General features: G+C 45.8%; 1 protein-coding gene across 3 annotated transcripts in view; it reads right to left on the bottom strand.

Annotated features, from left to right (window-relative positions):
* Positions 1-7,411, bottom strand: part of SP100 (SP100 nuclear antigen) — a 71,544-nt gene extending 64,133 nt beyond the window's left edge. Inside the window, exon 1 of one of the 3 annotated variants that reach the window (XM_072961829.1) lies at positions 6,918-7,411. In XM_072961829.1, the coding sequence (XP_072817930.1) occupies positions 6,918-6,946 (29 nt within the window). In that variant the 5' untranslated portion in view covers positions 6,947-7,411. The remainder of the gene's footprint in view (positions 1-6,917) is intronic. The other 2 variants (XM_015242318.3, XM_015242317.3) reach the window with 2 other exon arrangements.
* Positions 7,412-12,751: the final 5,340 nt, after the last annotated feature.

Raw genomic sequence — 12,751 nt, 5'->3', positions numbered from 1 at the left:
AGGCAAATGAGGAAAAAACAATTACATGGAGTCTAAATAACATGCTACTAGAAAACCAATGGGCTAATGATGAAATCAAAGAGGAAATTAAAAACAAAAAAACGAAAAAAACCTCAAGACAAATGACACTGAGAACAATCACACAAAACCTATAGGATGTAACAAAAGTGGTCCTATGATACAGACATTTCTCAAAAAACAAGAAAAAATCCCAAATAAACATCTAAACATTAGAACATTTCCTCAAACTATACACACACACAGACACACACACACACAAACTCAGAAGGGCTTAAAGATTTAAATATAAGACATGACACCTTAAAACTAGGAGAAAGTACAGGCAAAACATTCTCTGATATAAATCACAGCAATATTTTCTTAGATCAGTCTCCCAAAGCAAAATAAATAAAAGCAGAAATGAACAAAAGGGACCTAATCAAACTTACAAGGTTTTGTATAGCAAAGGAAATCATAAACAAGATGAAAAGACAGCCTATGAGAGAATATTTGTAAGCAACCCACAAGGGCTTAATTTCCAAAGTATACAAAGTATACAAAGAGCTCATACAACTCAATATCAAAAAAAAAAATCAAAAAATGGTCCGAAGTTTATAGTCATTAAGCTGAAATGAACTCTCAGTGATGTTCAGTGATCCTACATCTTGCTGTTCATTTCACTTTTTTCCCACATTTTCCTTCACTGAATGACTGTTTTACAGCTTCTCTATTCTCAAAGTCTAACCATCCCTTCTCTCCCTCCCTTTCTCCCCTCATAACTGGTAACACAGAAGCAACCAGAAGAGTGTAACTGCGTCCCCCTACCAAGGAATACTACAGCCTACCTACATCGGTACCCACTGGACTTCCCTCCCATTACAGTGCAGAGAATGCCTTGCTTCAGTCTAAGGGCAACCCGCCCACTTGGGCACTGCTTTCTATCACCTCTCCTCGACCTAGGCACAATCAGTACAGAACTGCTCCCTCTCACTCCTGTCTCATCAAATTTTCCTTCTCTATTGGAATATTCCTATAACCATACAGCTTGGCTCAATATTATCCATTTAAAAAATCTCCCTACACCCCACTCCCCATTCATATACCTCTCCTATTCTGTTTCTCTTTTGAAATTGTTGTCCATATTCTCTGTCTTCACTTTCTCACCACTCAATCTGTCTTAAATTTATTCAAGTTTTATCCCTACCAATAATATTCCGGGTTTATGTCTTCCCAGACCGCCACACTGCCAAATCCAAAGACCAATTCTCAACCCGCCTCTTACTCCAACCCTCAACCTCTTGTTGTTTACTTCTCCCTTATGGAAATGTTTTCTTCATTTGGCTCCTGAGATGCTATGCCTTTGTGGCTTTCCAGCTCCCTCCCTGGCTATTCCCGCTCTTCCTGCACATACTGGACTGCCTCAGGGCCAGTCCTCTTACCTCTTCTACATCTGCACTCCTTTACCGTGTAATCTTATTTGCTTCCATGGCTTTGAATGCCAGCCGTGCATGGACAATTCCAAAGTGTGCATCTCTACCCTACATCTCTCCCCTGGACTCCGGATTTTAATTCAGTCATCTCCAATTTAATGACACTGGTAGGCTTTTTACACTTAGCCAGGTAGGACCTGATTGCTGATCTTCTGAGTCACCTCTTGAAACTTGCTCATCCCCTAATTTTTCCACATATAGGATTTAGTAAATACATATAACATTTATTAAATGCTAACCATCATTCCAAGCACTTAACATATATTAACTCATCGAACTCTGACAGCACTTATGAGGTATATGTTTACTATCCCATTTTATAGATGAAGAAACAGAGGTACAGAGATGTTAAGCAATTTCTCCAAGGCCAAATAACTACTGAAAAACAGGCTTTGTACCAGAGTTCAGGACCTTTAATCACTACACAATATTGCCTTCTACACAAATGACAACTCTATCCTTCAGTTTCTTTAGCCAAAACCTTTGCAGTCTTCTAAGCACTTCTCTTCCTCCATTTTAGCATTTTATCCATTTTCAAATGTCCCTGGCTCTACCATAGAAATATATCCAGTATCTCAACACTTTTCTTTATATCCATTGCACCAATCTGGTCCCAACTACCATCATCTCTTGCCTGGGCTACTGCAGAGAACTTAAAGGGAGAGAGTTGAAAGCTCTGAAGGGGATGGTCATCTGGCTTTGGGATCTGCCATCTTTTTGTCCCCTGAGAGCACTTGTAAACTCTAGACACAGCTAGAAACTGAGAGTCTGGACATGGCACAGGCAGAAGGCCATGGCTGGAAGACAGAGAAACTAGCAGAACTTTTGATGGTCGTTTGAAGTTGGAGTGCAAAGCAAGAGACCTCAGGGAAATTAAAAACTTGATTGGTTTCCTCAAGAACTTTTCTCAGTTCTACAGCTGCATGAAGCAAGAGGCGGAAACTATGACAAAACCTTTGAAAAGCATGCAGTTGAGAAAACTTGACTGCAGTCTCTCAGTTGAAGGCCCTGGGCATCCTCATCTGGGATCAGAGCAAACCAGAGGGATAGTAAATCTTATGAAAAATGCAAGCAAATTTTGAGTTATCTCATGCCTGACTGTGCAGTGTAGTCTGCCTCATTATTTCACTTGCCTAGCAGAGGAAAGGGGAATCACTCTTATGTCAAGGAGAACAGTGTTTGGAGGCCCTATGTCTTGCATACACAATGTCTGGCATTCGATCAAAAGTTAACAGACATGTCAAAAATTAGCACTATAAGACCAAACCAAGAGAAAAAATGATTATGGAAACAGATGCAGAGATAATCCATAAATTGGACTTAGCACACAAAATCTGTGATTAAAATGTACAAGAAAATGGATAAAATGGTGGAAAAAATAGAAAATTGAATAATTCCACCAGAGAATGGGAACCTACAAAAAATAATCAAATGGACTTTTTAGATCGGAAAAATACAAATTTTTAAGTTAAACTCAATGGAAGGATTTAAAAGACAAAATTAGTGAATTGGCTAACGAGAAGACAGAACAATAGAAGATATCGAAAGAAAGTACAGAAATTTAAAAAATGGAAAAATATGAAAGGAATACATAAGAAACAGTCAAAAGTCTAATATAACCTGTTTCTGAATCCTAAAAAGAAAGAGGAGGAAGCTGGGGGGAGGGCAGAAGAAATAATGGCTAAGGATTTTCCAAAATGGATAAAAGTCATCAATTCACAAATTCAAGCAACTGTGAAAACACTAACAAGATAAATGCAAAACAAAAACAATCAAAAAAACAAAACCAACCCAAAAACAAATGTAGACTCATTACAGTACAAATGCTAACAGAAAAATCTTAGAAGCCATCAGAGAAAAACTTCATGAGCCACAATCAAACGTTAAGCCATAAACTTTGAAAAATGGCAGTTAATCAATCAATCAATCAATCATTCAATTTCTGGTGTGGTGGGGCAAGATTCAAAACACCTCAATCTCCCCCAATTCCCACAAGCAATACAGCTTTCTGTTGAAAAAACTTGAGTTGGAAAAGGCATTTAAAAATATTATTAATCCTCAAGGAGATGAAACCATGGTGAGGATTTGCCAGGCAAAAGCAAAAGGGAAGGAGAAACCAGAGAGGTAAGCAGAGCATAGACACAGTTTTGACTTGAGGGCTTTGCTGATCCCAGAGAATCAGGACCTCAGGTTTGACAGCCTTAAGAGGTGGGAGGGACAGAAAAAAAGCCTAGAGTCTGCACAGGGTGGAGAGCCCAGTGGGAGCCCAGACCCTGACCATGACATCTTCATATGAGAATAAAGTGGAGGGAACAGCTCTGGATTTATTTAATTGCAATCCCAGTTAAATCACCTGGGTTCCTCCAGGTTCTCTCAGACGCGGGGCTTGTGTTAAAGAATTCCTACACTGGTGTGCCCTGAGGCACCTGGATGTAGCAAACGGAAATCCTTTCCAAAGCCTACTGCCTTCACTGCAGTCCCAAATTTACCTATAAATGACTTTTTCCAAATACAATGTTAGCACACAGTCAAAGATAACCAGCTATATAAACAAAATAATCTTTGTGAAGAGAGTGTGGAAAGGAACAATAGTAACTTTATCGTGGAAAAGCCTGGAAAACACCACTTACACCAAATGATCAAGGTCAACATCCTTGGTGTTAAGTCAGGTTGACGTGTCCCCTGATGTGATGTGAGGAGAAGGGCATTTTCACCTTAACTACAGTCTAATCATGAGAAAGACGTCAAGACAAACCTAAATTGACAGATTCTACAAAATGCCTGATCAGTACTCTTCAAACTGTCAAGGTCATGAAAGAAGAGGAAAGACTGAGAAACTGCCACAGACCAGAAGAAAACAGGTAACAGGATGGCTGGATGCAGTGTGGCATCCTGGACTGATTCCTGGAACAGAAAATGGACATTGGTGGAAAAAACGGTGAAAGTGAAAAAAAAAAACCAAAAAACCTGGGCTTTAGTTAATGGTGGTGTACCATTACTTTCAGTTTTGACAAATATACCACAGTCACATAAAAGGCTAACACCACAGGAAATGAAATTGGGTGTTTCTATATACTTACGGAAACTTCTGACAATCTTTGCAACTTTTCTGTAAATACAAAATTATTCCCAAACTGAAAGTTTATTTGAAAAGAAGAAACTCTGTCAGTGAGAACTCGCAGAAACAGAAAAAAGGGCCACAAACACCTCATATGTTGAAAGTATCAGATGCCAACTATAAAACTTCTTTAATCTGCATAAGGCTTTTTATCAAAAAACAAAACGTATAGCAAGCATCATCCATATTTGCGCAATGATAAAAGTTTTCCCTTTGGGATAGGAATCAAGATACAGATGGTTACTACACTACTATCTACCATACACAAACTGCTAGCCCACACAGTAAGGTAAGAAAAAGAAGCAGGAAGTATAAAAATTAGATTGGAAGTAACAAAATTGTCATTATGTATACATTATGTAAATATATATATATATATACACACACACACACACACAAAATATATATCTCCATACAAGTTATTATTATTTTTTAAAGTTTGCTGAAGTTTCAGTGTATTTTTATATCTTCGTAACAAGTAGCTAGTTTGAGTTATCTGGATATAACTGCATGAAGATCTTGAGTATCTATGAATAAATCTATCAGAAGGAGTCCAAGACCTCTGGGTAGAAAAGTTTAAATTTTATTAGAAAATATTTTAAAATTAATAATATATATATTCCATATTAATGAGATAGAAGACACAATATTATAAAGATGTCAATTCTCTTCAAATTGAGCTGTAGATTCAACGCAATCCTAAAGAAAATCTAGACAAGATTTTGACAAACTAATTTGGCAATGGAAAAGGCCAACACACTTTGGAAGAAGAAAAGAATGTGGGAAGGTTTACTCCACCAGTTATCAAGAAAGCTTTCACATGAAGCTGCTGTCATAATAAAAGTGTAGAGATGAAAAAGGAGAGGCTGTCATAGATCAATGGCAGAGAAGAGAGGGCACAGAAACAGACCCTGCACACATGGCCTCTTGGCTAATGAGAAAGGTGGCTTTGCACATCAGTAGGGGAATGAATGGTTTAACAGTTTAAAGAATACTCAGAAAAAAATTGGTCAGAATGAAAATAGAGGCTTCACACTGTAGATCAGACGGGGAGCAATTTGGTCTCAGATAAGACAAGAAATTTGAAAGGAAAAAAAAACCCCAAAACTCATTCAGCTTAAAACTGGGGCATGATGGGAGAGCTGCCCAGGTAAGCCCGAGAGATACGGCTTAAAATTATGGCCGGCATGTGAACAAGGAAGCAAAGCAACACTGAAACCAAACTGCAAACAGAAGTAGTCTGGAAGGATAGCCCAGTGGATGAAGAAAACATCCCCGGAACACATTATGTCACATAAAAACTTTAAAAAAAATAAAGCAAGAGCGTGAAGGTGGGATGATAAAATAAGAAAATGTGGTTTAAAATGGAGTTGGAAGAGCTTCAGAAACAAATTAAGATTCCCTCCCCAAATAAACACAATCAACTATTTTTGAAAAACAAGAAACCAAAAACTACTAAAAATTAAATGCCGTACGGAAAAGTTTGAGACAACCATTGTGAACAGAAAGTAAAAATCTAAAGAGATAAAATTTAGGGACAGATAAAAGCTGTGGATCACTATGCTGAACACCAGAAACATCCTGCCAGAGGGTAGGTGGTGAATAGGGAATGCATAATGTGTTTCTTCTCCATTAAAAAAATCTAAAAATTTAAAATATTAAGCAGTGTTATTTCTGACCCATCGCTAGAGAAAAAGAGGGGATTTCTAGCCTTTTGCTTGTGGAGGAAGAACTGATTCCACAACAGAAAATAAAGGAAAAATGAAACTACTCCGCCTGTGCCAGCCCTTCGCAGTTCGGGGCCTTTCTCTTCCCACCAGGGTGGCTGGAGGAGGAGCCCAGGCTCCCAGCCAGAGGCGGGAACAGCGCCAGGGCTGACAGGCCACAGGACAGGTAGGAGCCCCCATGACCCACGGTTGGAAAGCAAGTCTGGATTTTTTATTTTCTAAACTATGTGAAGGTAGAGCTGACCTCAGCGTGCTCAGGGGCCACGAGGAAATAAAGCCTTGCCCCAAAGCCTGATGGAGAGCAGGCGCCTCCCGCAGGCCAGCCGGCTGGGCCGCGGCTGCGAAGCACAAGTCTCGGCTCATGGGCGCTGCGGCAGCGGGACTCGACCGGCGGCTGCCCCGCCGCAGTTTAAAACCTGGTTTCCTCCTCGTCTCATTACAGATTCCTGCCCTTCATTTACTGCAGGCGAGAGATCCTGTACATGAGGTGTAAAGTGAAGTGAAATGCAGAGGCCAAAGGACGGCCGCTGACGCGGCGGCGCGGCCAGAGGGAAAGGCGCGAGCAAGCGGGGACAGACTGACCTGGAGCTGAGCTCCCTGGCACCGGCCATCTTCCCGCCCCAGCCCGGCCTGCGCCTCCGAGCCCTCCGGTCGGCCCAGCCCGGGCCCGGGAGGCTGCCTGAGCCCTGGCAGGAAGTCTGCTCTTCGACTGACCCAGACAGGGCTCCGCCCAAGCGGCGAAAAGGGAAGTGAAAGTATCTGCCCGCGAGCTGTGCTGTGCAGACGGGGGCCCCCTCCTCCCACAGCTCCGCGGAGCTCCCTGCCCCCCTGACTTGTGGGCCCCGGGATGGAAGACGGGGAGTGACAGCCAGGGCCGGGAGGGCCGGGAGGAGGACGGGGGAGGAGCAGGGCCGGCCTCCAGGGGCCCACTGATTGTGCAAAGGTAACAGCGCATCTGTGTGACCCCTGCTGTCCTCAGTCTCCTGCCTTCTCTGCGGCTCAGAGTTTAGTACAGGGTCAGGGGTAAACTCTCTATTTGCCCTGTCCTCTTATGGAGATGGCTGTGGGGGGAAGAGGGAAAGAAGTCCAAAGCTTCTCTCTGGCCTGTGGGAGAGCCTGAACCCGTCAGAGTGAGGTCCCAGCGTATGGACACGGGGCAGGAGAGAGTCCAAATGCTCAGCTTTGTAAGCTGGGGAGAATGTTCGTAGCATTCCTGGAACTCAGGCAGAGGTAAGAGAGAAATCGGCAAGGCCCTGGGGCCAGAGGCTGGAGCCAACTTGGTGACAAGGGTTGACATCTGTGCAACGGTCTGAGGTGCCCTGACAAGGGGGTCGCTTCACGACTGCAGCCAGGGGTGCTGAGGAGAGACCTGGCAGTCAGACACTGGAATGCTGAGAGGCAGAGGCTTCACTTCGGATGGAGATAGAGTTTGGAACCAAGATGATCTAGAAATGAGAGAGCAGGTGAGACCAGGTGAGAGGGTAACCCTTGGCCTGGAAGTTCTGTCTGTCCACAGATTTGTTCACTCAGATTCTGACTCAGCATTCCACAAAGGGTGAGACGTGACCAGATGTCTCATTTGAATCAACATAAAAGCGAATCACATTTGAAGATATAACGGAGGGTTTCTACCCTCTCTCCACTTCTTTCTTTCCCCCAAAGGAGCGAGCATCACTGTTCTGGGACAGATTCCAGGACACTGATGGGGCCATCCCTTTCTCCCTCCCTGACTTTAGGGTACAAGGACTTGTAAGCTGAGCCTCTGTTGGGCACGACTGTCCTCTGCTCCCAGGCTCCCCGGGGCACGGAGCTCAGACACGGCTGACACAGACCACGCCTGCCTTTTGTAGTGCCTCTCTCTCTTTTCTGTCCCTGGGCAGTGGATGGACCAGGCCACCGCTGTGCTAGGGGCTGGCATGTATGTGCCAGCTTTCCTGTGGGTTTGCTTAGGGCCCCAAGATGAACACCTGGAAATAAGAGACCAGCTGGCAGCAGCTGGGCGGAAGCGCACAGGGTGGGCACCCCTGGGCTGGGGCTGCTGCTGGCCACAGGGGGAGACCTTTCCGGGGGTCAGAGAAAGCTGGGCATGCGCCACACTCTGTGAGAGCAGGGGTGGTTTGTGAAGCATCCTTAGGCCTCTGTGGAGAAGGCAGTTTCTCTGACCCAGGAAACAACATCAGACCCACTCAGGTTCAGAAAAGGACAGGACCAACTTAAGAAGCAGGCTGAACTCCTAAACACCCTGCTGGAGTGACTGAAGGGGGTTAGGAGGCGCCTGGGGCGTTTTCCGTGTCTGCACAGAGAACCGACAACGGGGACTATTCCTGCTGTTGCGAAAGAATGGGCCTGGAAACCTGCAGAGCAGGAGAGACCGAGACTGAGGAGGGGCCTGGGACAGAGGACCCGCCAAGACGGCCGGCTTTGAAAGCTTCACCAGGAGCAGCTTCCGCTCAGACTTCAGTTGTGAGGCTGAGTCTCCACTGGGAGACCCCTGTGGGGACCTGAGGTTTGTCTCTGAGACAAGACAGGAGGATCTGGGGTCTGAGATTAAAGGGCAGGAGGAAGCAGCAGTCACAGTGACCACTGGGGCAGAGGAACAAGACCCCCAGCACCTCCGTGGGTGTGGAAGTGGAGAGGGAGCAGGGCACCTGGGAACTGAGTGGGAGCACTCAGGCCTTGCTCAGTGTCCCCTTCCAGGGGCAGCACAGCCATCAGCAGGATTCACCTGGACCTCTGCCCCCATCCTGCCTAGGAGACTCTCTGCTTGGGGACAGGGTGGAAGGGGTGAGTCTGCTTCTTGCTGGGTCCCCCTGGGCTGGTCCTGCCTGCAGAGGCCAGGGCTGTCAGCTCCCCAGTGCCAAGTGTACAGTAACAGGGGCCTGGGGAGTGGAGCGCGTTGGTGGGTAGGGGTATACGATTGATTGGGGTTGTCTGAGGCTGTGTGGATAAGCCCAACGTTGAGGTTCAGGTTTAGGGCTCTCTTTTGGCTGCAGCGCTAAGCCCAGTCCAGCTGAAGACAGCTAGTGCTTTGATCCCCATGTGTCTCATCTGTTTGCCTGTCCGTTGGTTGCTGAAACTCAAGTGAAGGAGATCTGGGGAGGGTTATACGCCGAATTGGGGGTTCCTCTCCGTGAGTTTCAGTTTCCTGGGATTTTCCCTTCTTTCCCCAAAAGGCTGGTTGCCCTGGGCTTCTTCCCTGGCTCTGCCGACCGGAGAGAAGGTGTGCTTCCTACCAAAGTTCCGGCCATCCTACGCGGCATGGGGGCTGCTCTCAGAGTCAGGTGATAACACACAGGAAATATCTTGTTCTGGCTGCTTCCTCTGAGTTTCGACTTCCCTCCACAGGCAGCCTGCTTTTGTTCACTTTCTAGAAGCCTCAGGCAGTTGTTCTTTGAATATTGTCTTCACAGAGATGTCTTCCCATCCAGTTTATACAGAGAGAGCTGGAGAACCCTATTGTCTCCTCCGGATGGCAGGCCCTGCCCTCTCCACCCAGGTGTGGAGGTGTGTGCTGATGCCCTGGGAGCTGCCCTGGGAGGTGCAGGCTGAAGGGTTGTTATCAAGTGGCCCAGGTCCTCAGAAACGTCAGGTCTCCTGCAGCTCCCAAGGACACAGGCGTGTCCCCCTAGATAAAACCACAGCCAGATTCCTTTGTGGCCAACAGCCCACATCTGAGTCCTGGTAGTTGGGGAACTGACAAGAGTGAAAGTCTTAGTGGCCACACTTGGCCTTGGCTGTCCAGGGGGATGGGGTAGAAGCTCTCCTTCTAACCTGATGCCCAACTCAGCCTCTATATCCACTGCAGAGGCAATGGAACCACAATCCACCTGCTCTGCCTGGTTCCGGGAATGCTCCTCCAGGTTCTGCAGCCCCTTTGACTGGCCCGGGACACCCCATTCTTCCCCTGAGACATCAGGACCCAGCTCTGGGGTCCCCGGGGTGGGTTCTGTCAGTCAGCTGTGTCTTCCTTGGCTGTCCAGCCTCCTCTGTCCCTTTCTCAAGACACCTGAATTCCTTGGGCTGGGCAGGAGAAGAGGGACTGTGTGCAGGAGAAGAGGGACTGTTGATCAAGGTGCTGGCCCTTGAGGAAGCCAGGTCAGCTGGACTTTCTTTGAGGAGCCGGACTCTTAAGTGAAGTTTGTTAAGGCGTTAAAATGCAGTTGGATAAAATTTGTTTGGTGGCACCTCCTTAACAAGACGGCAGAGATATTCCTGGTGCTCAGTTCCTGGAGCTGCTTTTCTTCGTGCCTGATTCTGGGGATATTTGCAGGCTCTGAGTCCAGCCCCTGCCCTTTCATGAGCCATTGTGATCCCATCAGTGAAGTCCTTTTCTGTCTAACCTGGATAAAGTTGGTCTCGCTGGCAAAAAGCCCTCATTGATGCAAGGATGTTTGTGTATAAATTGTCTTAATTTACTTACTACATTCAGGGTCAGGCACTGTCAACCCTCATAAAGATCCAGTGAACTATGTACTATTAGTATCTCCATTTTACAAATGAAACTACTGCATGGGGAGGGTAAGTAACTTGTCCAAGGACACACAGCCGGTACATGAGGAGTGAGTTTCCACCCACATGGGCTCACTGTAGTCTGTGTTCCTGTACACTAGGCTCCGCTGCTTCTCAGTACAAGTTAGCACTGTTCACAACACCAGAAATAGTCAGGAAGGGCCAACTGCAGTCAAGGCTTGATGAAAGCTGGGAGCTGTGGTAGGGATGACGTGGAGCTATATTTACTGACATGTAACAATGCCCGTTATGTACAACTGATTAGAACAGATTTTATTATTTATATGGTATGATTACTCTCTCTCCATCCTCCACCTCACTCCCACCCCCAAACACACACACACACACACACACACACACACACACAACAAAGTCTAGAATCATTTTCATCAAATTATCAACCATGGTCTTCTCCGTATCTGCAGAGACCTGCACAGCCTTGTGCTTCTCAGTGGCAGGAGGTGCAAGGTACAAAAGCTTAGAGTTTTGGAGGGGATAATCTAGTATGTTTCAGACCATTGAGCCTCTAAAAACATACCCATATGCATGTCTCTGAATCTTACAGGGTTTCTTTCTCATCCCCCAGTGTGCATGTGACTCAACCAGGCTTTCAGAACACTCAACGCTTTTTTCTCATCAGGTTCAGTTAACATGCTGTCACTGTGATGGCTAATTTTGTGTGTCAAATTGACTGGACCCTGGGGTGCCCAGATTGTTTCTGGGGAGTCTTTGATGATGTTTCTGGATGACATTAGCATTTGGATAGGTGGGCTCAGCAAAGCAGGTTGCCCTCCCAGTGGTAAGTAGACACCGTTCAATCTGTGAATGGCCTGAATAGAACAAAAAGTGAAGGAAGGGAAATTCGCTCCCTGGTTTTAGGTCTTCAGACTTGGACTGGAATTACACATCACTTTCACTGGGTCTCTGGCTTGCAGATGGCATATCATGGGATTTCTCAGCCCCCATGATCACATAAGCCAATTTCACGTTTTATATGTAAACAAATATATATACACACACACACATACATACACATTCAAGAACTGGGGAAATGACTGCTGGGTGCCTCCGTGGATTGAGTATACTCACCGTTAGATGGACATTACCTTGCTTTACCTCAGACACTCTTAACAGGAGCCATGATGGTGCTTTGTGTCCCAGGTATTAGCATTATCTTAGCTGCTGTATCGACAACTGTTAAAAGACATGTGTGTTTTCCTTTGTCTGGCATATGGTTACTTGAATAAATGGTCATAGGTCCCTTTGGTGAAGAACTCAGGGAATCACTGCATGTACACTTTCTTCTGAGACCTGCCCTCATTTCCTTGAGCAGTTCCAAGATTTGGACCAGATCTGGAAACTGGACAAAGGATCTTGATTTTTTTATTGGGGTAGGTGATTTCAGTCATCTGATCATCAATTTTTAATCTCTTTTGATGGTATATATGAGGCAATATCCTCATTGGCTGCCCAATGTCTTCCTGTAAGGACACTGTGTCCTGTTAGCTATCTCCATAGACATCTATGGGCCAGGGCCCTGGCTGTCATCCTAACCTTGCTGCACATTACAAATATTACTTCATCTTGCTCTGACAGTTATATGCTGCCACCTGGCTTCTATGATTTTGGAATCCTATCGCTTCCGTTGATACTAGGGAATCCAGTTCTGTAAAACATTCCTCCATTCTGCCAACCTACAGAACAGCCCCTGCTAAGCATCTCAAGGATGCTGGTGCCCCTCAGCCATGCGCTGCTTATCACCTTGTTAAGTTACTGTCTCTGAGGCCTCCTGCGGAGCACAGTCACCTGGTGGATGGGTTTTCTAGTTGGAGAGTAGAGCCCTGCCAACCTCCCTAGGCTTTTTCACTCCCCTTTTCCACAGTCTGCCCGGCAGGCCTGGCATCTCA

This window comes from Vicugna pacos, chromosome 5 (genome assembly GCF_048564905.1).
Source record: "Vicugna pacos chromosome 5, VicPac4, whole genome shotgun sequence".
Classification (NCBI taxonomy): Eukaryota; Metazoa; Chordata; class Mammalia; order Artiodactyla; family Camelidae; genus Vicugna; species Vicugna pacos.
This window is presented reverse-complemented; position numbering and strand designations above follow the sequence as displayed.